The sequence below is a fragment of the Xenopus laevis genome, chromosome 5S (genome assembly GCF_017654675.1).
Source record: "Xenopus laevis strain J_2021 chromosome 5S, Xenopus_laevis_v10.1, whole genome shotgun sequence".
Lineage (NCBI taxonomy): Eukaryota > Metazoa > Chordata > Amphibia > Anura > Pipidae > Xenopus > Xenopus laevis.
In genome coordinates, this window is record NC_054380.1 from 83,093,548 (window position 1) to 83,120,951 (window position 27,404).

Below are 27,404 nucleotides of genomic sequence, written 5' to 3' on the forward strand. Positions count from 1 at the left end.
CGTAACCTCTCTGGCTCTACCTGTATGTGACTTCTGTATTAGGACAGGCAAGTGCTCAGTGACCAAGTAGCCTCTACTTACCGTGTGTTGCGCCGTGTAGCTGCCTGCCTAGTGTGTCTCACCCTTCCTCCAGAGCGTAAGAAGGAAGGACAGAAGGCAGCGCAGCCGCCATGGGTCTGCTGTCACAGGGGTCCCCTCTTAACTGGGAAGAGACCAAGAAGTATGCCGACCATGTCCGGCACCATGGTATCGTCCAGTTCCTGCACATCTACCACAAGTTGAAAGAACGGCAAAAGGACGTGCTGAAATGGGGAGATGAGGTGAGTTGTTTAATGTGCATGTTCCTAGCAGTGCACTTTAGCACTAGTCTCATATCATTATATGCCATCTCCTTTCTGGCAACAGCATGGGATTTTGTTTTCCCTAAAGCGAAACTAGTGAGCCTGAGCTCTTTGGAATATATATATATATATGATGTATTGTACCCCCTACTGTCATTTATAAGGCTATTAAAGGTGTCTTGGAATGCCTTTAACCATATGTCTAGGAATGCCCTAGGATGAATCATTTTATACATTTCATGGAAATCCAAGGTTATACTGATATCATAATTTTTAGTAGGGGTTTATAATCTACATTTATACTATGTTAGTGGCAGTTTGCATTAATATGGGCACTATGATTGTGCACAGGGACAGAACTAGGGGTAGGCAGAAGAGGCACGTACCTAGGGCGCAAATGTGGTGGGGCGCCAGGCACTTTACCGCTTTTGTGCCTTGCCCCTAGTTCGGCTGCTTCTTTCCCCACCTGTAGCATCAATCGCCGTCTTCCTAGACGCACATTCTTCCTCAACATGCACAGACACGCACTCTTCCTAGATGCGCACTCTTCCTAAAGGCGCACAGACGCGCACTCTTCCTAAAGGCGCACAGACGCGCACTCTTCCTAGATGCTTGCCGGCGCTTGTTCATGCACGCACTTCAGAAGGGGGCGATGTAGTCGGTCAGGTTGCCTTGGGCGCCAGGCCGACTTGGCCCGGCACTGATTGTGCACTCTGTCCTACTCACGGAGGGCTATATCTTTATCAAAGAGTGAAGTTAGAGGTTGCCACAGTCCTCTAGAGTGAAATTCTGCCACTCTAGTCATTGCAATGTGATTTTGAAAGGCGTATTTATCAAATGGTGAACTTTCACCCATTGATAAATACTATTAAAAATCCCATAGGAATGAATGGAGAGTGGCGGAATTTCACTCTAGTGGACTGTGGTGACCTCTTCACTCTTTGATTAATATATAGCCCTCCGTGAGTAGGACAGAGTGCACAATCAGTGCCGGGCCAAGTCGGCCAGGCGCCCAAGGCAACCTGACCGACTACATCGCCCCTTTCTGAAGTGATAAATATACCCAGAGACTCGACCCACATGATGAGTTAGTCCAAGCTAGTGGTTGTTTACTGCTTGCCGAGAGGTTTGGAATTAAGTAAATGCAATTGATTTTGGCCCGTTTTTCTTGTTGGGGCTGTTGAAGTGCAGTCAACTTTTCAGCTGGAGAGACCTGTTGCATTGTGATCCCTACTGATTTCCTGTCACCCCTAGCAGCAGGCAGATGGATGGTAAGAGAGTAGGTCAACATGGGGAACAATTGATGGTGAGTGTAAGTCTAACTGGGACGGGGTTTTGGTGCTCTGCAACAATATACATGTTGGAGCCTGTCAACTGTGCTATGGGTGCTACTATAACAAAGTGACCTACACAGCTTTGCGGTGGACACTGCTAACAAGATGACCATCTACATGTGCCATTTCTAAGCATATTGGTCTTTAGAAAAATATAAATTATATGAGAATAAAGATTTGGGTGGCACATGGCTACAAGCTTATTTATATAGAAGCAAATGCTGCATGTTGTTGTTCTTTGTCTTTTTTTTTTATATAGTGGTTAATTTTTCATGTATATTGCAAAGTCCTACCACTCTTGTAGGACTTTGCAAAAGGTGAACATCCCATTTATAAGTTACAAGTGGGGGTAGATTAAGCCTGTAAAAGCAGTGTTTTGCTCTTGGCAGTCTCTCTCTTATAAAAGCTAATGGTGTGGGAGGATTAAGCTTGTAAGACCAGCCCTTGGTCAAGAGACCCTTATCCCTAGCAATGCTACTATGCTAGGAGCTGCCAGGTTATGAAAAATAACCACAGATGAATAGTTATGCCATATTTGGCATGGTATAGTGGCTTGTCAATTTTATGATCATAACTTTAACTAAAAACCCTCTTTCTGAAGGTATACACACTTGCACAGATAATAAATGAATTGTCACCATGGAAAGTGCATTGATCAGTACTCTCTTTTTTTATGTTTGAAATCTGTTGTGAGCATTTTCCCTGAGCCTGTCTGTGAAAACAGTTCTGTTGCCTACTGTTAATGCATTAGTAGACCGAGTAGGTCAGCACTTCTACCATTTGTATGCCCTATAAGACATGAGACCGCAAAGTGGAAAGCAAATCACATGCTGAATGTAAAATTGCACAAAGATCAGATGTGGTTTGGTTTGTATGCATTCAGATGGTCACATCATCCATGCAAGTAAAAATATACTGTATAAAATGTTCATCCTACTGACATTTATATTTATCGATGGAGTACAATCAAATTATGTCTTGCATAAAAAAATAATTAATTTGAGGGATGAAAAAGTCTTTTGCCTCTTTAAAGGCCCCACTTTAGTATGCAGAACAGTTTTGGGCCCCATTCTTAAGAAGGATATAGCTGAGCTGTAAAGAGTGCAGAATCTATTAATGCCTTTAACAGTGGCTTGGATGCTTTGAACAAGCACAATATCAAAGGCTATAGTAAGCTTCAGTTAGTTTAGTATAGGTATGTGTTTTTTTTAACATATGTATATATGCTGGGCTAATTTGGAGGGTTGCAACTGATGGAATACTGTCGTTTTTCAACTCATATTTGTGTGAACTACTGTTATGGTTTGCTTCTGTTTAAAATCTAAACCGATTATATCCTTTGGTAAATAAGTTAACCATGCAGAAAAACTAGCACCTGAAAAGTAAACACGGCACACTTTATGCATGAAATATTTGTATGCACTGACCAACCTGATTTGCAAACACAGAAAGAATGTAAGCTGGTCATTTATAACAACACTTCTAAAAATGATCACATTCAGTTGCATATACACGTACCTGTACTAAACTGTAGATCACTATGGCTTAGGATATTGTGCTTGTTCAGATCATCCCAAGTTAAAAGAATTAAAAAGCATGTTACTATGTTAAAAGCATTAAAGAGGTTGTTAACTTTTAGTGTGATATAGAGAGTGATTCTGAGACAATTTGCAATTATATTTTGCCGGCATATTGCCGTAATTTATTCAGTATGATTTAATATTGGATGAGGCAGTCTAACAAAAAGAGGACTGCCCCTACTATGATACAATGATTAGTTAATTCAGATTTGGCTCTAACTTGCTGGCCAGATCAGGTAAGATCATTTCTTTTGTTGACCTCACCAAAAACATGGAGTTTATGGGTGTAACTAAATCAGAGGTGATTTTTTGTGATGAGGTGATGTACATAGCCTCAAACTAAGAGTGTAGCATAAGAGTATAGGAAATGAGCTGTGCAGGCCTAGGATTTAGAATTTTTTGAATGAGAAATATATGCCTTTTGTACAACTCCAGATAATTTGTGGCAAGTACCTGCAGGTAAATACACACTGCTACTTTTTAAAGGAAGGTTATCCCTGTTTTTTAATACTTTTTACACCTTTTCTTTTTTTTATGCACTTTAATCCATGATGGACAGTTTTCCATTCTTTATAGAATGGTTTTTAAACTGGTTTATTCTGCCATGTAACTATTTCTGTGGCTACAAAGTAGAATCTGTGTCTCTGGGAAACAGACTTCAGAGAGGTATGATGATATTGGCCCTATATAGAAATAAACTGAAACGTTATTTAAAGGATAAAAAGCTGCCGTCAATTTAATCAACTTGCAAATAATAGGTTATGAAGGCCAAAGCTCTAGAACAAACATCCAGATTCATGTGCATTATACAATGAGTTTAGTGCACTCATTTACTAATTTTCAAGTGGGGAAAAAACTCAATCACATTCAAATATATTTTATTATGCAACCATGAAGAGCAGTTGTTTATAGGGTTGAACAGAATATTTTGCAAAAAAAAAACAAACGCCTGTGGACTATAATGGATAGTAAAAAAAAAATGTTGCAAGGTTTAAAAAAAATGTTGCGTGAAGAAACACCCACTGACTTTATTGAGTTTGGTAACTTTTTTGCAGGTTTGCTAGTTTTTGGCAAAGTGAAACATGTAAGATTCGATCATCACTAGTTATGAATCCTATTGAGATGTTTGCACATACCATTATTGATCCATTACAATGCTTAGTTAGCTTGTAACAGACCTTGTGCATTGAAGGGATCGTTTGACTTTCTTTAAACATAAACATGTCTGGGTGTAGGATAAAGAGTGAAAGACCGCTCATCAGACCATATTATTTTTGTATCTTTGTGCATTGGCCTGGAAAAGCAGTTTCCAAACATGAGGGCTGCCACAAATACCAGTTTGTCAAGCTTATAATGTACAGTTTGTGATGAAACTGAATGACTGAGATACTGACTTCCTTTTGTATTTTTATGAACCTGAAGTCTTAATTTAAACAGCTCAAGGGACCGTAAATCTTTGGTACACAGATTTAATATGTATATGTTTTGGTACTGTATGTGGATGTTTTGTTAGTTCTCCTTAACAATTTTACCAATCTGACATTGTATTGGAGAGAGGCAGCAAAAGTGTTTTGGGAAATCCGGCAAGCCTGAAAATGTATATCCACATGGTGCTGATTAAATGGAAGATACCCCATGCCAAAAAAACAGGTAGTAAATGAATATTAGCAGGGATACATCAATTATAAAACCTGATGGAGAATTCACAGAATAGGAGGAGAGAGAGTTTGCTGTAAATGGGAAAAGCCATATAAATTCTGAAAATACTGATTTCTTAGAAATCCATGCAATTTAAATTTTTGCTCTCTATATGATTGCAATAGCCATAAAATTGCTTACTATAGCTCTAATTCGTTTTTGTATCTTTATTTGTCAATTTAAAATTAGTTTCCTCCATATATGCATATACAGGTGTAGGACCTGTTATCCAGAATGTGCGTGACTTGGGGGTTTTCCTATAATGGATATTTCCCTAATTTGGATCTCCAGGTCTTATGTCTACTCGAAAAAAATGTTTATAAACTCCAATTATAATAGACTCCAATTATAATAGACTTCCAATTTTGCTTCCAGTAAGGATTAATTTGATCTTAGTTTGGATCAAGTAAAAGGTACTATTTTATTATGACAGACAAAAAAAAAAATTGGCTTATTTATAAAATATATGGGAGACAGCCTTTCTGTAATTCATCGCTTTCTGGATAACTGATCCTATACCTGTACATCAATATATCGTAACATTGGTTGGGAATGGGAGAAGAGAATTTGTCTTAAATTATCACATTTTATGCAGTATTCCTGTAGTTAGCATCAGCACCATCCAAAGCAGGTCTGACTGAAATCTGGGCATATGTGTTATTTGAGTGATAAAGTTGGCCAAAGACACAAAAGTTACACGAAAACTAGTTTTGGCTACATAGCAACTTATTTATATAAACCGTATTAGTCTTTCTGAAGCAAACACACAGCTTTTACCCATGCATGCTACCTGTATATTATATGTTCATTTCTTTAAAATGCTTCCAGTTTTTGGTGTTACTGGCACCAGCTCTCTTTATTCAGCTGTTCTCCAGTTTGCAATTTCACCAATCTGGTTGCTAGGACCCAAATTACCCTAGCAACCATGCATTGATTTAAATAAGAGACTGGAATATGAATAGGTCAGGGCCTAAATAGAAAGATGAGTAATAAAAATTAGCAATATCAGAACATGTGTAGCCTTACAGAGCATTTTAGATGGGGTTAGTGACCCTCATTTTAAAGCTGAAAATAGTTGAAAGGCAAATCATTCAACTATTTAAAAAAATAATGAAGACCAATTGATAAGTTGCTTAGAATTGAACCACCCCTTTAAATACAACCCACCCATTTCTAAGTATTCTTAGAAACAGAATTGCTTCTGCCAGATCCTTCTTCATAGAGGCTTTTAAATCTGATTTGATTATTTTCAGTGCTGGTATGCTCCAGGTTAAAATGATGTATGAATGTCAGGTTGCATAATGGTTCAGCAGGACTTCACAATAGTGAAAAGGCTACACTGGGCTTTATTCTTACAGCAAAGAAGTACTTTATTGTGGCTATTATCTGTGAAATAGGACATTGCATATTGTGTTTTTTATTGGAATTTAAAGTTATTAGGAGTCGGTACCCATCTCTTGTACACCGCTGCGATATATGTTTGCAACACAATTAAGGGTTCTTAGAATGGAAATGGTTAAACAGTTAATTTTTAGCAAAAGCATGTGAATATCAAGAGTATAGTACACTGTATAAAAAAATAAATGGGCATGGACCTTTAAAAGGAAAACAAACAAGTGTATGTAGAAATGGTGCATAATCACTATCCAATCTTCTAAATTCCAGACTGTAAGGGAGCCATGTTACTAGTAAGAACCAATGCAACAGACCCTCACCTTATTCCACTGTGAAGTGAAGGATTCTGGAACTTGGAGTCCCTCTGCTTTTCATAGTGGCTGGTGCACATATTCTGTTCATAACACAGAAACCTGAAGACTTAGAATGCATCTCTACACAATGGAGCATAGTATGAAAACTGTTGGATCAGTCTCGAGCCTGGGATGGTAGAATCTGGTCAGGAAGACTATCATGGTTTCTTTTAGTCTCTAAGCAAATAAGTCTGTGTAAAAAAAATGTTTTTTGGAAGTTTATGTACTGTTGATGCTCCTTTTTTATTTTTTACATAAGCCCAACTGATTAAAAACTATTTTTAAAAAATCCATGAATCTTTGGGATATACATGGTTAGCTTTCTCTAGTGATTTGCCAGAGAATACATTAGTTTTTGTACAGTTGCTTATGATTGACTTTTTTCACATATTGCTCTGAGACGCTTTGGAAAACTTTTCCCAATACAAAGCATTGTCGTTACTCATGAGCAGGATCATCCTGTTTATTTTAATGAATCCATCTTGGCTCCTGCATGGGACATACTGGCATTCATGTTAATACTCTGTAGTTCTGGGAGAAACCCTCTTTAAAAAGCCAGTCTAAACTTCATTGCAAAAGTTGTGATTATTACCACGGAAGTGATTCAAAAGGGCTTCATTCAAGGACAGTGTGGTGCATTCAGTGGTAACCATACAGAATTTCATCTTTCATCATCTGCCTTTTTTCCCATTTTATTTTGGTATAATGTCAAAAATTACACAGAATCCCTACCCCAAACAAACAACTAATTTCAATGTTTATAAACCATCAAGCAGTTAGCAGTACAATAAGTGAAGTGACAATGACAGACTGCAACCAAAATATAAGATGGTGGACCAACCTACCCCATACTGTAACTGACAGACAATACCAGACACTGTGTCAGTAGTCTTTTACCCACTGAATGTGTTGTAGAAATGTGTAGAATAGTTGGTTTGTAAACCATGTAGTTTATACATTAAGGGGGGTTATTTTTCATTATCCAAAAAGTTTTCACTACATCGGGGGTTTAATAAATCACCATAATTTTTTTTTCCCCCCACGAAAAATTGTTTTTCCTCTTTAAACATACTATCAGAAAAAAACTATTATAAATATCTGCCTTAGATTACACAGTACAGCTGCTTTGTAAATCACACGTTTCTTTGAATGATATACAGAGTCTTAGATGTAAATGCGGAGGCCTATCAATCTGCAAGTAAAAGTATTTGGTTGTGTGTGTGATCTGTCACTGTGTAAATATATTTTTATGATATGAAAAGTTATATTTTTATGGGTTTTAATATAAAAACAAGGTAGGATGATAAAATATACAATTAAAAATATTTTTTTAAAAATCCTGGAGTGTCCCTCCCCTGGTTATTGTACCATGGCTAAGTGAGTCATTTTGGGCATACCCCAAAAATGTTGGTGGCCCATAAATCGGTATTTTATGAAAATATGTAGATGCTTGAATCATTTGTAAGCCAGTTAAAATATATCTGAGATATATACATCCTACCTTTTGATATCTATGTCTTGATTTTTTTTTATATGCATGTTTTATTCTTGAGCTCAGTTGTGACATTCCAGTTTGTCATCACAGTTGCTGTAGTGCTATATCAGATGATGGAATTCACAATGTACTACTCTACAAAATGGGTTCCCACTGCCTTTTGGATAATCCCAGCACCCTTGGGAGAGAGCATTAGGCAGGGTTTACTTAAAAGAAAGCTCAATTTGCATGTTTTGTTTTACATGGAAATTCTGTACCTTATGAATTTGGTGGCAATTGACACCAAATTTTGAATATTGTTTTGTTCTGGTGCTTGAGACTTGATTTAAAATATAGCTCATCAACCTCCAATACATTCTTATTCTTGGTGAACTCTCTTGTAATTCCACTTTCTTACCATCTTTTTGTAGATGAATAGATTTCAATGCATTTTAACGCCTTGTTCTTTTACACAGGTGGAATACATGCTGGTATCTTTCGATCATGTTAACAAGAAAGCTCGCTTGCTTCTTAAAGGAGGAGAGATACTGGACACTCTCCAAAACAGAGGTGAAAAAATAAATCCAAAGTAAGTAACTATTTTTTTTTAACCTATACAGTGGCATCACTCTATGTAGCTGTTTTTCTGCATATGTGGCTGCGTAAAGGGATACTCTCATGGGTGAAAAATGTTTTTTTTCAAAGTGTATCGGTTAATAGTGTTGCTCCATCAGAATTCTGCACTGAAATTTGTTTCTCAAAAGAGCAAGCACATTTTTTTATATTTAATTTTGAAATCTGACATGAGACTAGAGATATTGTCAATTTCCCAGCTGCCTCCAGTCATGTGACTCTGAAACTTCAATCACTCTTTACTTCTGTACTGTAAATTTGAGTGATATCACCCCCTATGTTTCCCTCCCAGCATCCCTTCAGCAGAACAATGGGAAGGTAACCAGATAGCAGCTCCCTAACATAAGATAACCGCTCCCTGGTAGATCTGAGAACAGCACTGTATAGTAAAAATCCAGTTCTCACTGCAACTCCTTACATTGAGTAGGAGAAACAATAGGCTGCCAGAAAGCAGTGCTGGATCTTTCTGAAAGCACATGACCAGACAAACTGACCTGAGATGGCTGCCTACACACCAATATTGCAACTAAAAAGAAATACACTTACTGGTTCAGGAATTAAATTTTATATAGTAGAGTGAATTATTTGCCGAGTAAACAGTGTAATTTAGAAATAAAAACGACATCATAAAAATCATGACAGAATCCCTTTAATTACATCACATCACATTACACTACATAAAAATTGGAGGCACATGCACATCTATTCCTTATATTGTACTCACTTTTCTTTCATATTGTGTCCTGTTGCATGCAGAAGGTAGTATCACCACAACATTCTGAAATAATATTAAATTACATTAAAAAGAAAAAGGCTATTTCTAAGTTTTAAAAAGATAAATCTATAGGATAACAATTACTAATAAATTACAATTTGTATACACACCTGCTTGTTGATGAGCATAGCTGTAATCTTTACTTCACCTTTAATTATGGAAAAGTTTCCACATGTGTATATTAAATGTCTGCTTGATAACCATTGCAAGCTTTTAAATGTTTGATCTGGTATGTCAGTAATGGTAACATTTTATGCAAATGTAGTCATCCAACACTTTGGAGGCCTGAATATGGGAGTTACATGATTGAAGGGACACCCGGACAACCGTATGGGGGAACCATGTCTGAGTTTAACACTGTGGAAGACAATATGAGAAAAAGGCGCCAAGAAGCATCATCTTTGCTGTCAGAAAATAATTCCCTCTGCAGCATCACTTCCTTCCCACGGTAACTGATGAATGCAGTTTTATGACCCTCTATAATCAGTAAATTTTGCATTTGTTATACAATGGGTGCTTATAGCTTAAATTATAAATACCTTTATTACTATATCCTGCTTTTTTATTCTAACCAATTTCTTTTAAAGGAGAAGGAAAGCTACCAAGCAGTTTCTTGCCAAAAGATTAGCCACAATAGTGCAAGCTAGAATGCTATTCTGTAGAATACTTTACCATACCCGAGTCGACAGCTCAAGAAGCTATCTCTGTTTGTTTAGGATAACCGCTGCCATATTAGCTTGTGACATAACTTCCTGCCTGAGTCTCTCCCTGCTCATTCATAGCTCTGGGCTCAGATTACAGCAGGGAGGGAAGGAGAGAGGAACTGAAACTGAAAGAACGAAGTATGATACAGAAGCCCATGTACAATAGAAGGAAAGCAATGTGGTGTTTCTTTTGATAGAAGACTCAGACCTTTCTAATAAAACTTACTTGGTTTTAACATTCCTTCTCCTTTAAGTTTTATTATTAAATTATATTAGCCTGTATTCATTCTTTATTTATTTTCTAGATTGGGATGTCCAGGGTTCACTATGCCTGAGTTTCCTCCAACACCTGTGGAACAGGGTGCCTCCAAATCTCTGTTCTTCCCAGATCAGGCTATCCATAAACATCCCAGGTTTAGGTAAGTCAATGCTGGCTTGCAATGACCTAATCTAGATACAATGTTCCTGTGGCATGTTTGGTGGTGTGTTAGCCTAAGGTTAGTTAAACACATGTTGCAGGGGATTTCAGAAGCATGAAAAGTTCAGGCTCCTCAAAACAACTCCAATTTGAATGAAAAGTTTCACTAAAGATTCTTTTCAACCTGAAAGTGCTGTGATTGCATTTTCTGATGAATGGGGAACTGCAGAAGTTGTTTGTGAGGCTTTTTCAGCCAGCTGAAATCAATTTGACTTAAAAGCAGGACTTGTGCAATAGCCTTTATGACTCCTTCTATTTTATTGTTTGTAATAAATCAGATTAACATATTAACTTTAATCTACAGTACATTGACCAGAAACATTCGACACAGGCGGGGTGAAAAAGTTGCCATCAATGTACCAAGTAAGTAAAACAATGCAGGCTTTGTTTCCTTTGTCTTATTTATGTCTTATTCTTTTTTAAATTTCCCTTTAAACAGTTTTTAAAGACCAAAATACACCATCTCCATTCATTGAAAGGTTTCCCAATGACATGGACAATGAAGCAGTTGCTGCTAAACCAGATCACATTTATATGGATGCTATGGGATTTGGCATGGGAAACTGCTGCCTTCAGGTAATAGCCTTGCTCTCTAATTTTATACACTTTGATGAAAATGTTGGTTAGAATCGCCGTAACAAAAATGTAAAATCTTGTATGATACTGTTATTATTCTTAGCATGAACTTAAAAATCCACATACTGTAGGAACAGGTAAATAGTAGCAGATGTTAAATAACTATCTTAGTTTTGTGTGTTTATTTCAACACACAAGTGTTTGCTCTTTTGTTAAATGTGTTCCAGTCCCATGCTGTCATTATGTGTCCTGTGTTGTACTTTTGGATTCCCAATGAATTAGCTTTTTTACATTATAATTCATTGACTGTCTTTACCCCCATCCTGTGAGCTTTTCCAACATTTCCATTTGCTCTTTTTTCTCCTTCCCCTCTTGTATTTATTTTTTTTTGGTTTATTTTGTCTTTACATTTTTTCCTATTCATTTTGCTACTTGCTCGTGTCCTGTTTTATAGATCTCACCCCCCTTTTTATTACTTAAACCCACAGTTTTAATTTATCAGCCAGGGAAACTTAGCCTAATGTTGTCTGTGCATGTGTAGACTGTGTAGACATGTTTGGTGCTGTAATGTTTGTAGAGGGAAAGAGTTTACACTGTGAAATAATTTGGATAAGGAGACTGTCCATGGGTAAAGAAGGCTTCAGAGTCTGAATCTTTACAATTTTTTTAGCAATTACAGTATTGCAATACATTAACCAGTTTGCTACTCAAAAGTACATTTCAGCAGGTATAAAAAAGGTGCATTTACTATACCTGCTTCTACTTTGAACTATTGTGGTATATGTCTTAGCATAACCTGTTTTTCAATACAGCTCTGGTATGGGGCACTCAACCAGAAAGTTTTATGGGTTTTTTTTAGTTAGCTTTAATTATTTAGTTGATAACCTTAGCCTGTGACAATGGCAAATTCTCACACTGCTGCAGAGATGACCTAAATGAACCAAAATGTGACTACATCTTGGCACAGGGCACTGCATGTTTATATTGCTAATGATTCATGTAATAACTTGCACCACAACATCTACAATGATTACAGAGACCTGAAGCAATGCCATTAAATAGAGGTATTGAAGTAATTCCTTAATAATGCAAAATGAAATTCTCACGTAATATCAGCAATCATTTTTATATGTGCCAGCAATCGAGGCATATTCATTAGTGATGAGCGAATCTGTCCTATTTCCCGGGAAAATTCTCAAAACTGCGTAAAGCCAAAAATTCACAAAACGCATTCAAGTCAATGGGTGACAATTTTTTTTCACACAACAGATATTTCTCACTCCAAATGCATTAAAGTCAATGTGTGTTTTTCTTGTAGCAACTTTTGTGTCTCTGCGATTTGCATTAAAGCCAATGGGCATTTATTCTTATGGTGACTTTTTTTTGTTTTTTGTCTTGAGGCAGATTTTCGGTGCAGTTTCACAAGATAATTTGCAGATGGCGAAATGCAGAAATTTGCTGCAAATCTATGCCTGGCAAAAAAAATTGCTTGTCACTAGTATCCATTTAAATAGATTTAATTTTGCCTGGCATATCCGCTCCCATGAATGAAAATCACATAGTGGTGTTTTTTTTGGAAGATATACAGTAAGCTTGTAAAACAAGTGTGTGTTTGTGTGTTATACCAAGCATACTACAGTGTTTTTGATGGTAATGTTTAATTTACTTAGTTAAGTTGTTTTGAAAAAAAGACCAAAGTTCAAGTTCAACTCCTCCAAATGAAATCCAGCGCCCAAACATACATAGACTTGCACCAACCCCTCCATACACTCACGTAAAATATATATACCTATATCTATTAATTGTAGATTTTTAGTATCACTATAGCCTTGGATATTCTGCTTTTCAAGAAATCATCCAAGCCCATTTTAAATGCACAGAATCAGCCATCACAACATCATCCAGCGGTTTGATTCTATATAATAACTTTTGTTTAATTTGTTTAACTAGGTTTTCTTCATCTACAATTAGGACTTGTTTGAAAATCAGATGGTTTTAGGTCATATTCAAGTAAATATAGAAAATATTAAAGTATTCACAAAATTTCAACCACAACTCTACATTGCAGTGCTTGTGTGCTTCATTATAGTCTTAAGCTGGCCATAGAAGCAAAGATCCGATCGTTCGAATCATTGTACGATCGGACTTCCCCATCTCCCGACCTGCCACTAACCATTCAGAGCAAACAAAGTACAAATGAACAGATCAGCCGATGTTCTGCCTCTGACAGCAATCGTACGAAAGTTATGTCAGACCAAAGCTAGTGACAGTCTCCCTCTGAAAATCGTACGATCGGCAATACATGCATCAGCAGCTGACAGAAATCTTTTAACCTGTCCGATCGACCAAATGACCAATCTCCGCCTGACGAAAAATGTCGGGACTCTCCACACACGGTCCGAAAATCGTACGAATCCTCGATTCGTACAATCAGATCTTTGCGTCTATGGCCAGCTTTACATAGTTTTATAGTAGCAGAGATGTAAAGATTATGTTTCAATAATATCCCTTAAGTACTGTAGACCACAGCCGCACTGAATAGTTTATGCAAGAAATTATGTTGCCTTTAAATGATCAACCCTAATATCACAAATGGTTCACATTTCTCCAAAGCAAGCTTTGCCATTTAAGGGGCTCCTTTAGATTGTTGTACTAAGTTTCAGAAGGTGTTCTTGAGTTTTTTATTTTTCTTTCCCCTTGATCTTAAAGGGGAACTCCAGCTTCCAAACCAAAATCTGATAAAGAGGCCCACATAGCACAGAAACCCATAATATACGGTACCCATCAGAGTTACCTGTGTCCAGCTGTTTAACAGTTCTCTTTCTGATTCATTTGAAATCCTGGCAGAGAAGGGGGGGACTAAACACTGATGTTTGAAATTGTAACAACTTCTCCACAGCTTACAGACAGCATGCAGTAACTACATAACCCACAATGCATTGCACATGTTCTTTTCCTTATTAAATTCATGTGTGCAGGGAATTGTAGGTTTGGAGGATGCAGGCTGAGGACAGCTGGCTGTTGATACAAAGTAACAGTAGTCATTCAACTCAGCAAAGTAGTCGGAGAAATCGGCAGGATAGCAGGGGGCTAGGCTTAGGGAACTGTAAGAAACCATTAAAAATCTTGAAAAGTCTGCATATTTTTTTAAATTATGTATATTGCAAAGTTGCTTGAAATTATGTTTACTTTTCAAAAAGCTTAAGTTATGTTTTTGTGGAGTTCCCCTTTAACTTTATAAAATGACTATAAGTAACATTCATTATTAAGATCATCCTCCATGCAGAAGGTCAGTCACACTGTATGTGTTGCCTTATCCTCCCCTTTAATATACTTGTATCCATTTAACAGGATTTTTCCTTCCAGAATACGTTATAAATGCTAAATTCTGTATTTATATCTGTCTATATATAGGTAACGTTCCAGGCTTGCAGCATTTCTGAAGCCAGGTATCTTTATGACCAACTAGCTACAATATGTCCTATTATGGTAAGTAGTAATTATAAGCAAGTGTGGTAGTGCATAAATCAGAAGACATGACATTTATATTTATAATGTATGTAACATTGGGAGAAAAATATGATGTCCCGTTTCCAATTTGGAGTCCTTTTTGTGGACACTTTGTAGAACCCGTAAAGTATTTGTAATTATTCTATTCAAATACTTTTTTTTTCATTTTCAATACATCATGAAGTATAGTTTCCAAAAATGCATGATTTTGTGAAGTTAACTTGCTGCTGACACAGTATTTATATTTATACTTCTTAATTCACCCAATTTGAACCATGGCAAACAAATTGCAGTGGTTTTTTTGTGTATAACTTGCTGTTTAGGGACTTTTAGCACATGTAAAACTTAGGGGCAGATTTAATTAAAATTTTCAAGTTTCAAAATTCACACATTTGAATTTTAATCCCCTTATTCGAATGTAAATTCTAATGTGAGATATATCGGACCTCAACCCTGGAAACAGTCCTAATTCGAATACTCGCCACCTAAACCCTGCCAAATTCATGTACAAGTCAATGGCAGAGGTCAGTTGAGCCATTGGAGATGTTAATAGACTTCCTGACATTCAAGTTTTTTTTTGGGAGAAAAACTCGATTTGTACAAATAGAATACGATTCAGTTTTCGGGTCGGAATCATTCAATCGGATATTGGACATTCAAATTTTTCTTAAATAACCTCCCAGTCGAATTGTGAGTAAATTCACATTAATTCTAAATTTGACCTTTGATAAATGGGCCTCCCCATGTTTTATTGTCTTGTCTGCCATGATCATGATATGTGCAATTTGGTAATTTTAAATAGAAAAAAATATTCACCCTCTTTGAATTTTGCAGGAATCTGTGGTTTCCAAAAATATATTATTCCATAAATATCCGGGGTAACTTGTTTAGGGGGTTCAATTAACCTTATATTAGCAAATGCTGAAAACCACATATTATTGATGCTCTATAAATGTTTTGTATGAGTTCACTCCATAGTACCCTTGAGCATGTGGGAGATATAATGCTGTAAACTTGAAGTTTGTAATTATATGTGGATTTTTTAAACACTGTATGGCAAAACAGCTGGTTGTACCTGCAATACATTCTATTGTGTTCTTATTTTTTAATGTTATATGTTTTGGGGATATAATTTAACAATTTCCATCGGTTTTAGCAAAAAGTCTATGTTTTTTTTATGGTACAGTGTTTTAATCACTTTTTGAACAGGTGTGGGTTTTAAATCTATACAAGTTAATCAAAACTTGACATAATATAAATATATTTTGCAATATATTATAACCATATAATACTATATATGCTTACATTATAAAAAAAAAAAACTTGTCCTACAAAAACAATTTTATATATACAGGTATGGGATCGGTTATCCAGAAAGCTCCAAATTAAGGCCTTCTCTCATAGACTCCATTTTATCCAAATAATCCAATTTTTTAAAAAAGATTTGTTTTTCTCTGTAATAATAAAACTGTAACTTGTACTTGATCCAAACTAAGATACAATTAATCCCTCTTGGAAGCAGAACCAGCCTATTGGGTTTAATTTTTACATGATGTTCTAGTAGATTTATGGATGCAGATTATGGAAATATATGCTATCGCGAAAGCCCCAGGTCCCATGCATGCTGTGTGTGTGTGTGTGTGTGTGTGTGTGTGTGTGTGTGTGTGTGTATATATATATATATATGCTTTAACATCTTTCTTTTACCTTCATTCCTGATTCCTAAGCCAAATAAAAATATTGATGTAATGAATGTTAACTGTCCCTTTTCTATTTTTATTTCTATGAAGATGGCTCTAAGTGCGGCAGCTCCATTTTACAGAGGATATGTGTCTGATATAGACTGCCGTTGGGGAGTGATCTCTGCATCCGTAGATGATCGTACCAAAGAAGAAAGAGGGTTGGAAGTAAGTTTAAACCACAACATTAATACTTGAGCTTAAAATTTCTAAAAGAAATATTTGTCATTTGCTTGTATGGAAGCTCATCATGTGTATGACAGTGTTTGTCTCCCCAAGCTGAATTTTTATTTATTTATTTTTGCAGCCTTTGAAAAATAGCAAATACCGAATCAGTAAATCTCGATATGATTCCATAGACAGCTATTTGTCTAAATGTGGAGAAAAATACAATGACATTGATTTGATCATTGATAAAGAAATCTACAACCAGTTAATAACAGAAGGTAAGAGTTCAGTGTATTTTGTACTGAATAATATTTTCAAATGATTTAAAATATTAAAGGTTCACTAATGCTTAAAGAGGTTGTTCACCTTCAGACACCTTTTCAGTTCAGTTGGTTTCAGATTGTTCACCAGAAATTAAGACTTTTTGTTATTTCTTTCTATTTGTGACCGTTTTTTTTTTTTCACCTTCTAAAACAGCTCTGCGAGGGTGGGGTTGCAGACTCTTTAGCTGTTCTAAATTGATATATTTAGTTGATACATGTTTTTACCTGTTTTCCTGCTGAGCAGAATCCCTGTGCTTCATTGAAGGCAGAATTGATACAACAGTTGCTAATATTCCACAGATGCTGCCAATTGTATCAACTAAATGTAGTAAATTTTTATAATCCAGATGGTCCTGGATCACTGAGCTGACAGACTGAAACACCAGAGACATGAATATTAAACTTTAAACTTCAATTTTGGAAAAACAATAAAAAATGGAAAGCAACTGAAAAAAAGTCTTTTTTTCTGGTGAACAATCTGAAAACAACTCAACTGAAAAAAGTGTTCGGAATATGAACTTAAAGTGATATAATACTTGAATGCTTCCCCAAACAAATCCTTACTGCCCAAGTACTTTACTTTAGAACTGTGGATGTCTCCATACAATGGGGGTATGGTACTATGCTGCAGTTTAAATAAAGTAAGTGTGTGTGTGTGTGTGTTGTGTGTGTGTGTGTGTGTGTGTGTGTGTATAAGTGTAAATGTATAAATAAGATATGTTCTTGTTTTTTTGACATTAGGGATTGATCACCTGTTAGCCCAGCACATTGCGCATCTCTTTATTAGAGATCCTTTAACATTGTTTGAGGAGAAGATACATCTAGATGATGCCAATGAATCTGACCATTTCGAGGTAAGTGAAAGAGTGGGATTATGTGGAATATGTAAATTCTTACATACTGGTCCAGATAAGGTTTATGGAACATGCGGTTTATTTAAGTATGTTGCTGCCTGCAAGCTTTCCATCTCTGGCATGGGTATCAACAGACTCAAATGCCAGTGCACCTGTAGATCAAGAAATGATCATTACGAAGTTTGTGCACTGGTAGGGTCAGATCGACGATAACTATTGGTCGCTACAAAGCGGCTAATTTGAGAATTTTTCCACCTGCAAAGTTTGTGGGTATAAAAGTACACATTGCTATAGAGCCATAGCCCTGGGCCCTGTTGATACTGATTATTGTAAAGTAAACAACATTTTAAGTGTTTAGGGGCAGATTTATCAAAGGTTGAATTTACGTTAATTTTTTTTTTTTACTATAATAAATTCAAAATGTACTCAAAACTCGAATACTATCTTATTTAAGAACTCTAACGTCTTAAATTAACCCGATAACTCTAATCGAATTAGAATGAAACTCCATTCGAGTTTTTCTCCAAAAAAAACCCACGCATTTATGTGGCAAAATATTAGAATTAGAACTCTTTCCATGGTCGAGGTGTGATAAATCTCACATTAAGAATTGGACAAATTCGAATTTGAATTTACCATTCAAACCTTAATAAATTTACCCCCAAATGTAACCAGTCCCATGCGCGCGCGTGTGTGTATAAAATATATGAAGTGGTGAATTACAAATTACAGTCGCAAACCCTGGCGTTCAGACAAATGAGTATCCCTGGTGCACAGTGAAAGAGTACCCGCACTCTTGCTCTATTATTCGATGTCGGGTGCTTGGTCAAAGAAGTATTGTATACAATTCAAATATGGACCAGTACTCCAGTAATCTTCAAGCAAAATGTGTTTATTGAGTCATCACTCATGAAACCAACGTTTCGGCCCTCATTGGGGCCTTTATCAAGGATAAAATACAAGTGACAGTGTTTTGATATATATACCCTCATTTCCTTTCAAAAAAGGCGCCAAAATGACGTCATAAACCCCAACAAAAAAAATGTGGTTTATGATGTCATTTTGGCGCCTTTTTTGAAAGGAAATGAGGGTATATATATCAAGTAGGAAGAAGAGAGGAGTCACCTCGCACACCCTGGCCGTCCAAATCTCGTGACACTTGGTGCTCGATGAAGGAGGTATTGGCAGCCTCCACAACAATCGAAGAAGAGAAAATCACCGGCACAACAGGATATTTCTAGCAGGGAAACCCTTGCTCGTTTATTTGCGGATGCATCCGCAATTAAACAAGCAAGGGTTTACCTGCTAGAAATATCCTGTTGTGCCGGTGATTTTCTCTTCTTCGGTATATATATCAAAACACTGTCACTTGTATTTTATCCTTGATAAGGGCCGAAACGTTGGTTTCACAAGTGATGACTCAATAAACACATTTTGCTTGAAGATTACTGGAGTGCTGGTCCATATTTGAATTGTGTGTGTGTATATGTATGTATATGTGTATCAAATACAAGAGTCCTCTGCACTCAACCCATTATCAATATATTTAAGACGTTTTGTGCATACTGCTACTGAAAAATGCCTTACCCTTTAAACATAACAGGGATTGCAATATATTTAAGATGGCCAACTACGTCTTTGTCTATATGTATTTTGTGGTCACACCCTCATTGCACCCCCACCTAATGGTTTTAAAAAAATAGTGGTGAGCACAACTTTCCCTTGTTTGTTATATATAGATATATAGAAATAAGATATTGATAATGATTGAGAGTCTGCAGTCTTCAATTCTTGTCTTTTGCTGAACATTTGTGTATTGTTTTTTTGTTTGTTTTTTTAAATAAAAAAAACTTCTTCTCTTAAAAGAACATTCAATCAACAAACTGGCAGACTATGAGGTTTAAACCTCCCCCACCAAATTCTGACATTGGATGGAGGGTAGAATTTCGTCCAGTGGAGGTAAAAAGTTACACCTAGTTATTGAATATGTCAATAATGTTTTACTTGTTATAACTGACCCCCTTTAACTAAAATGATAGAAATCTGAAAGTCTGCTCTAGCAAAAGAGCAAGGGTAAGGTAACGGCAGGTACATATGTTTACAGAAGGATTGCACTACAAACCAAGCACATTTCTGCCACCTCTTTAACTTCTGTTTAGGCAACCAGCACTACAGAGCTAATTAATGCACATAGTACTTTACATTTAAATTAGATGTGTAATATTTCTAAATGTTAAATCTTATGTCCAAAAGTATTTATACATTATTAACTACTATGAATGTTAATATAAATTAAAAGAATTAAGGTTTAGATAGATGTAACAACTAATGATGGGAAGTTGATGTTGCTTCATGTTTGGACTATAAGTTAGATAATTAGATACACTGATTTTCTCCCTGTATAATGAACTCCTGCTAATAAAACGGTCACAAAAAGCGTTATAAGAGGAGGCTATTTATCGGTAATCTAATGATCTACCTTTCAAGGATCTCATGTGTAGTAGCTCCCTGTTTACCCCAAGAAATAAAAAAAACCTAGCCCTATTCATTGAACCCATGTTGAACAAGGGGCATATTATCCCTTTAAATATAACCCATTGTGTGTGTCTTCATACCCATAGGCATAATACTGAAATAAGATATCATTATTTTGTCTTATTAATATATTCCTTTTATTGAAAATGACTTGTTTTGGTGACTATTCAGAAAACAAATCTAAAATCCCTTCTTTTACGATGATCTTATTTTTAGGTCCAATTAACAGACTTTGAAAACTCTGCATATGTTGTTTTTGTGGTGCTGCTTACCAGAGTAATTCTGTCCTACAAACTGGATTTTCTCATTCCTTTGTCAAAGGTAACTATCATTTTGGAATTCTTTTCACTGGATTCCTTTTTATTAGCTCGTGTATCATTTTCTGGGCATTTGGTCACATTTTCAATTAAGCTATTGCAAAGTTACTATGGACAGTTTCACTGATCGCTGAGCTATTGTTATTAGCTTTAATTAAAGCAATACCGACACATCGCTTTAAAAAAATCCATAGGTACATGTCTGCATTACTAGATGTGCTGAGACATTTACATCTTGTAGTCCAAAAATGCCCCAGCTTCTTAATATTGTATCTACTAGTTAACATAAGGGTATTCAATATTCCAGTATTTTACACAGGAGTAGAAAACATAACCTTCATATATGGTATTAAAAAGTAAAAGAAGAAACTATGGTACCCCACACTAAGGTTTACAACTTTATTATCTATATTGTATATTATCTATACGATCAGAGTGATCCTGTATACTAGTCCTTTATACCTATGCAATTTATGTTACAAATTATGGCAGCTGTGCGCGGAACCAATTTCTAAGACCCCAAACCCGCAGCCCGCGACCCGCACCGCAACCCGCATATTTAACTACTTTGATCTGCTACCCTGACCAGCAACTGCCTTATCCACAACTCGACCCGCAACCCCCCGGCCACCATCAAACAGGAAGATGGTGCTGCAAACCGATAGTGACGTCATCAAAAGTGGCCTGGGGCAGAAACAAGTTTTGTAAAACTTTAAAAGGAGTAAAATATAGACAAATTTACATAAGATAAGAAATTTAGATGAGACCCGACCCGCGGCTATACCCGCACCTGAAAATCCTCTTCTCATTCCGCAGGGTGCCCGCTTTTTTTGCGGGTAACCCACTGGTACCCGACCCGCTGCAGGACTCTACAGCTGTCTATACAGCAATTGCTACTATTTATACTGAAGACACTAAAGTGGAGGCGCATAAGTTGGATTCCGTTATGGATAGAAACACTAAGTGAAAGAACTGTATAAAATCTTCTTTTATTGAATCTTCATTAAAAGCACCAAAATCTGGATGAGCAGAGCAGGGGAGTGCATGGCTCAACGCGTTTCGTGACTACAACGGTCACTTTATCAGAAGCTTCATCAGGACTGAATTGTCAGATGGTCCCTAACTGCTGAGCAGGGAAACAATCATACTTATGAACAGCAGGCCCCGCCTTACTTCCCAGCCATGCAGAACTCAAGCAGCTTTGTCTATGACGATCCCTAAGCAGCCCAGACCACACTGAGCATGTGCACAGTCTTAGTCTTGCAAAGATGTTTAACAAAGTTACAAAATTATTTGCTTGATTAGGCTTGTGGTGCAGTAAGTTTATATTTAGTATACAAAATACAGCATTTCTAGCCTTATTCTATTTTAGACTTTACATGCCCTTTAAAGGGCCATAGTAAGATACAAATCTTAAAAATCGAATTTAAAATTTTTTGAAAAACTCGAAGCATTTTGGATAATAGATTCTATATCTGTACCAGCCTCTTCTCCTTTGGAAATGGAGCATGTGCAAGACGATGTATTGAAAATTCTTGAATACAGAAGGTGGGAAAATACTGTATAGTATTGAAATTCTGGAAGCTTCTTTTTATGCTTACAGGCAAGCTTTGCATAAATATGTGCTTGGTAATGATGGTTAATATGTTTCATTGTGCACTTTTTCATTCATTTGAGCCATAGTAATAGGACAAATAGTTCCCTTTTTTTTTTTTTTTTGAAATAAAGTAACATGAAGATCATTTATCTGTAGGTTGATGAAAACATGAAGATGGCACAGAAGCGAGATGCAGTGAAACAAGGAATGTTTTACTTCAGGAAGGATATCTCTAAAGGTACATTATAAAATCACAACTGCTACCGTGTAATAAATTGGAATCTCCAAGATGAAACTTGATCACCAAGATTTTTGGTTTCCTTTATTTGCAGCTGGAATTGCGGTCGTTGATGGCTGTTGTTCTGCACAAAATGGAATGGAGAGTGACCCAGAAGAATACACATTAATGAGCATTGATACGATAATCAATGGAAAGGTAATTTACAGTCAGCTTTATCAGCCTTTGCCTTATAACACTGATTACATGGTAGATACTGTACATGGTAGGGGTACAGAAATGAGCCACTGTTACTAAAATAAGGCATCAATTTATATATCTTCCTTCTCTTAAAGCTTAGAGAAGTTACTAATACTAAAATTCAAAAAGTGCACATCATTTTCATTTCTGATTTAGGACTAATACCAAAAGCACTTGGGAAAGACAGGAATGTTACAAACCTTGGGGCAGATGATCATTTATGGGATACAGTATATTAACAGAACCTGCAGAAACTATAGTGTTCTTATAATGTATTTTGAAAAACAAATAATGTGGTTGAAGGGTGGAAAGATGTACTAAATTCAGGGTGGCAGTTGTTTTTTAAATATTGTGTTCTTTTCTAAATATGGGGTTTGTATAAACCTATTCATTGCATTAGGCGCTACTGATATAAAGCCCAGATGTAAAGTTCTTTGACCACCTTCCATCTGCGATTAACTCTTATAAACTGCATTTTTTATTTTTCCAAAGGAAGGTGTTTTTCCCGGTTTAATTCCAATACTTAACTCATACCTTGAAAATATGGAGGTGGATGTTGATACACGCTGCACCATCTTGAATTATCTTAAACTCATCAAAAAAAGAGCTTCAGGTATCATTTTATTATTTCTTCCTTCAAGCATATCTTGTGAAAAGCTGCATGCAAAGCTTGCTACCACTCTTGCAACAAATGATTCAACCTAGCTAAACTACGTGTTTTCAAGCCCCCTTTTATGTTACCATACTGTATTCGAGCAATACCTCCTCATCTTATAATAAACTAATACAAATTTAATAATACAAAAAAAGTTTCTTTATAAAGTATATAAAAACAAACACTTGGAGGCACATTTATCAAAGGTTGAATTTTAAATTCACGTGTTTTTAAAAACTCCCATGAATTCGAAATTCGAACAATCAAAATTTGTTATTAAAATCTATTTTTTTTAAACTCAAATGAATGGAATCGAACTGAAAATTCAAATCGAATTCAATTTGAATTTTATAAACTCGATTCGCGTTTTTTCTCTGAAAAAAACTCGAATGTCAGGAAGGCTGCAAACAACTCCAAATTGATCCCTGTACCTCTCCCATTGACTTAAACAGCAAATTGGCAGGTTTTAGGTGGCGAATAATATGATAAATCTTGAAACTTGAATTTATTTTTTTTTAAAAAAACTCGAATCAAATTTAAATAATTCCCTAGTCGAATTTGACAGTTTTGACCATAAAAAAATTTTTGAATTTTCAATTCAAACCTTGATAAATCTGCCCCTTAGGGACAACTGTGTTTTCTATTACAAGCATAACATATTTAATAAAAAACTCTGCAGCTTTCTTTCTGTAATATGGTAAGAAGGCCTCCTGAAATTATTTTGCAATGGAACAAACTATTTAAACAAATGATACATATTATCCATAAAATCTTTGTTTCAATATCCCTAGTTATTACTCCATTCATATCTTGCTTCTGTACAGTTTTCACATTTTATCTACCTTGTCTTGCAAACAGTCTGGTTCATTTACAGACACTGGGCAAATTTGTACATGGCTATTAAGCCATAGCAACCAATCAGGAAGAACAGTAAAAAGCAAAATGGGAATGGTTGCCATAAGTTACTATTTAGGTTTAGATTATCAGGGTATCGGCTGTGTGGAGATCCAGTTTGTCTTCCAGAAGGGCTGTTCAATAATGCATGGACTTGCCACATGTAAGCCTATCAATAACATGTGCGATAGGGACAGAGGGAGCCACCCAATGAAGGGCTATAACCCAGCGTGCAGCTGCTAGTAGTTGAGATACCAGTTTACAAGGATGAGTAGCAAGTCTAGGGTAGGGTTGTGACAGTAATGCAGACTCTAAAGATGGTTCAATAGTCACCTCTATTATCTGAGAAGTCACACTTCAGTCCATAAAGCTGACACATTGGGGCATTGCCACCAGGCATGAAGATAGTCACCCACTGTCGTACATCCCCTGAAGCAGGTGGATGGAAAGTTTAGATTAATGGCATGTTTACGATGACGAGTAAAGTACCAACGGAACATCACTTTGTATGCAGTTTCCTGAACCCCAACATTAGGGGAGAGCTTTCTAATTGAACATCATATTTTAGTCCAAGTCTCAAATGAGATAAGGGTTCCCAAATCTGTCTCCCATGCTGCCATGTATTTATGTGAGACTGGAGAGGGAACCTCCATTAGTTGAGAATAAAGTAATGAAATTACATTTCCGGTACAAGTGGGTTACGACAGCAGAACTCATGTAGTGAGCCCTCTAGCTTAGCTCGATGTACATACTGCTACTGAAAAATGCCTTACCCTTTCAACAAAACAGGGATTGTTTGTCCATATATTGCAATATATTTAAGCTGGCCAACTACGTCAAAGTCATCCCATATCTGGCCAGTCCTATGCTCAATTTTCATCTGATTCATTAAGAATTCTATTTACTTAAGCTGTTTTATGGTAGGCTAGCCTGGATAGAGCTGAGAAGTTATATGTATCTGTTTTCTTTTATCTTGTAGGCGAATTAATGACTTGCGCGAGATGGATGAGAGAATTTGTTGCAAGCCACCCAGAATACAAGAAGGACAGTGTCATTACTGACAGAATGAATTATGATCTAATTATGAAATGTAACCAAATTGCAAATGACCTAACTGCTTGTCCAGAGCTTCTTGGGGTTACTGTCAATAAATCCAAGCCAAGTGGCAATCAGTCTGTTCCTGTATGATGTGTAGTTCAGAGCAAATCAATGAAGCTCAAGAAAGGAAATGTTTCGGGGTGATGACCAAACTGTTTATGCTACACTAAAACAATGGGCTCCTTTGCCTTCATGCAGCAGTAGTAGTAGTAGCATCTCCAATGAACCTGTTTCTGTTTAACGTTTATACAGTGTATCTGTGTATAGTAAAATATTTTTATGGCAAACATTGTATATGCTACCAACAGTGTATGATTTCACTGTGAAATTAATTATATATATATGTGTAGGAAAAATAATGTTCTTTGTTCTGTATGGTACCACTTTGTGTGTTTTTTATACTTTTCATTTCTTTCATTTAATTGATACCGAATGTATGCCATCATTCATTTTCAATACCTGTTAGCTGAAGTACCAGTATACTTGTTCTGGAAGAAGAGTACAGATTCCCTGTATATTCCAGATACTTGGCATAGCATGCTATGGTTATTTGCTTACTCTATTCTCTCTATGGAGCATTCATTTTAGATGCCTGTGTGCATATTTAAAGGAGAACTAAAGCTTATCCAAAGAAGTAGGCTTCAAATGTTGTACATTATGTTTTGGGCTTTTCTACCAGCCCAAGGCAACCACAGCCTTTTAGCAGTAATTATCTGTGCTTCTAAAGATGCCCCAGTAGCTCCCTATCTTCTTTTCTGCTAATATACTGCACATACTCTGTGCTGCTGATACTTAGGGACCGACAGCTGCTCAAAGCCCACTGAGCATGTGAGTGTCACAGACACTTTCCAAGATGGTGACCCCCTGTGACAAGTTTGAAGTCCTGGATCATTGCTGCTATTGACAAGCTGAAACTTTAGGATGGTGCAACAATTTAAGTATATAAAATATGGCATTTTTAGCCAAATAAATTTTTAGGGCTTAGTTCTTCTTTAAATACATTGTGCAAGAGCTTATATTGTTCAGAGGGGAGCCCAATTCCAGAGCATTCCGTTTATCCCATAGCATTTCATTTGTGCAGTCTGGTTTCTCTCATCACATAATCTAATATATTTTAATATATGCTGCTCCATAACTTCAAATATGTGCAAAATTCCAAACTTTAAGCAAAACCACAACTGTAAACTGTGATAGATAATATTCTAAACTGCTATGGGTAATTGTAATTTATAATATATTGTGTGCATTTCTACCTAAATTCCTGTTTTACTGGAAACCTCATTGGCCTTAAATATTTATGCAGAATGTAAAAGATCTAAAAAATATTGCTTGTAATAATGCACTGATCCCTTCCAAATGAATCCAAATGAATGCAGCTTCCAGAGCGAGACTGGATTTTTCAGTTTGGGACTTTCTGATAAAATGTCCATGTGTGATTCATGGCCTAGGAGTGGATGAGGCAGGACCAGTCAGATCTGCCTTTAGTTCGGAGTGTTGAAATGTTTACCTTCTTCCAAATGTCATATGCTTTTGCAACCTGAGGATGCCAAATTTGTCATTCAACACTGTTTTGATCTGGATGTACATGAAAATTGGGACTGAAATGGGCTAAAATAAAATATAAATTCAAATTTTAATGTCGTTTTGCTATATTCATTATTCAGAATGACTACTTAACCAGCTAATATCATATCACCTGTTACAGAAGCATACCATATTTGCATATATATTACTCCACTTTCAGCGAAAAAGATAACAGTGGTGTCTTTCATTTCCCAGGAACATCTGAGTACTGGGGTGTTTTCTGAACAAAGATTATAGTGAAGCAGTATTCAGTTGTATGAAATTAAATCAAATGTGAAAAAACTGGCTGTGCAAAAATTTGGGTAATTTTG

At 36.2% G+C, this 27,404-nt stretch overlaps 1 protein-coding gene across 1 annotated transcript; it reads left to right on the forward strand.

Annotated features, from left to right (window-relative positions):
* gclc.S (glutamate-cysteine ligase, catalytic subunit S homeolog) lies at positions 1–27,146 on the forward strand. Its single transcript, NM_001114770.1, is given in 16 exon segments — positions 1–320; positions 8,652–8,764; positions 9,849–10,031; positions 10,593–10,706; positions 11,070–11,128; positions 11,205–11,341; positions 14,756–14,830; positions 16,642–16,758; positions 16,898–17,036; positions 17,823–17,935; positions 19,802–19,894; positions 20,687–20,791; positions 22,541–22,622; positions 22,717–22,820; positions 23,355–23,475; positions 25,391–27,146. Coding segments are annotated over 16 exon segments (1,914 nt in total). The 5' UTR covers positions 1–170; the 3' UTR covers positions 25,600–27,146.
* The last annotated feature ends 258 nt before the right edge of the window (positions 27,147–27,404 follow it).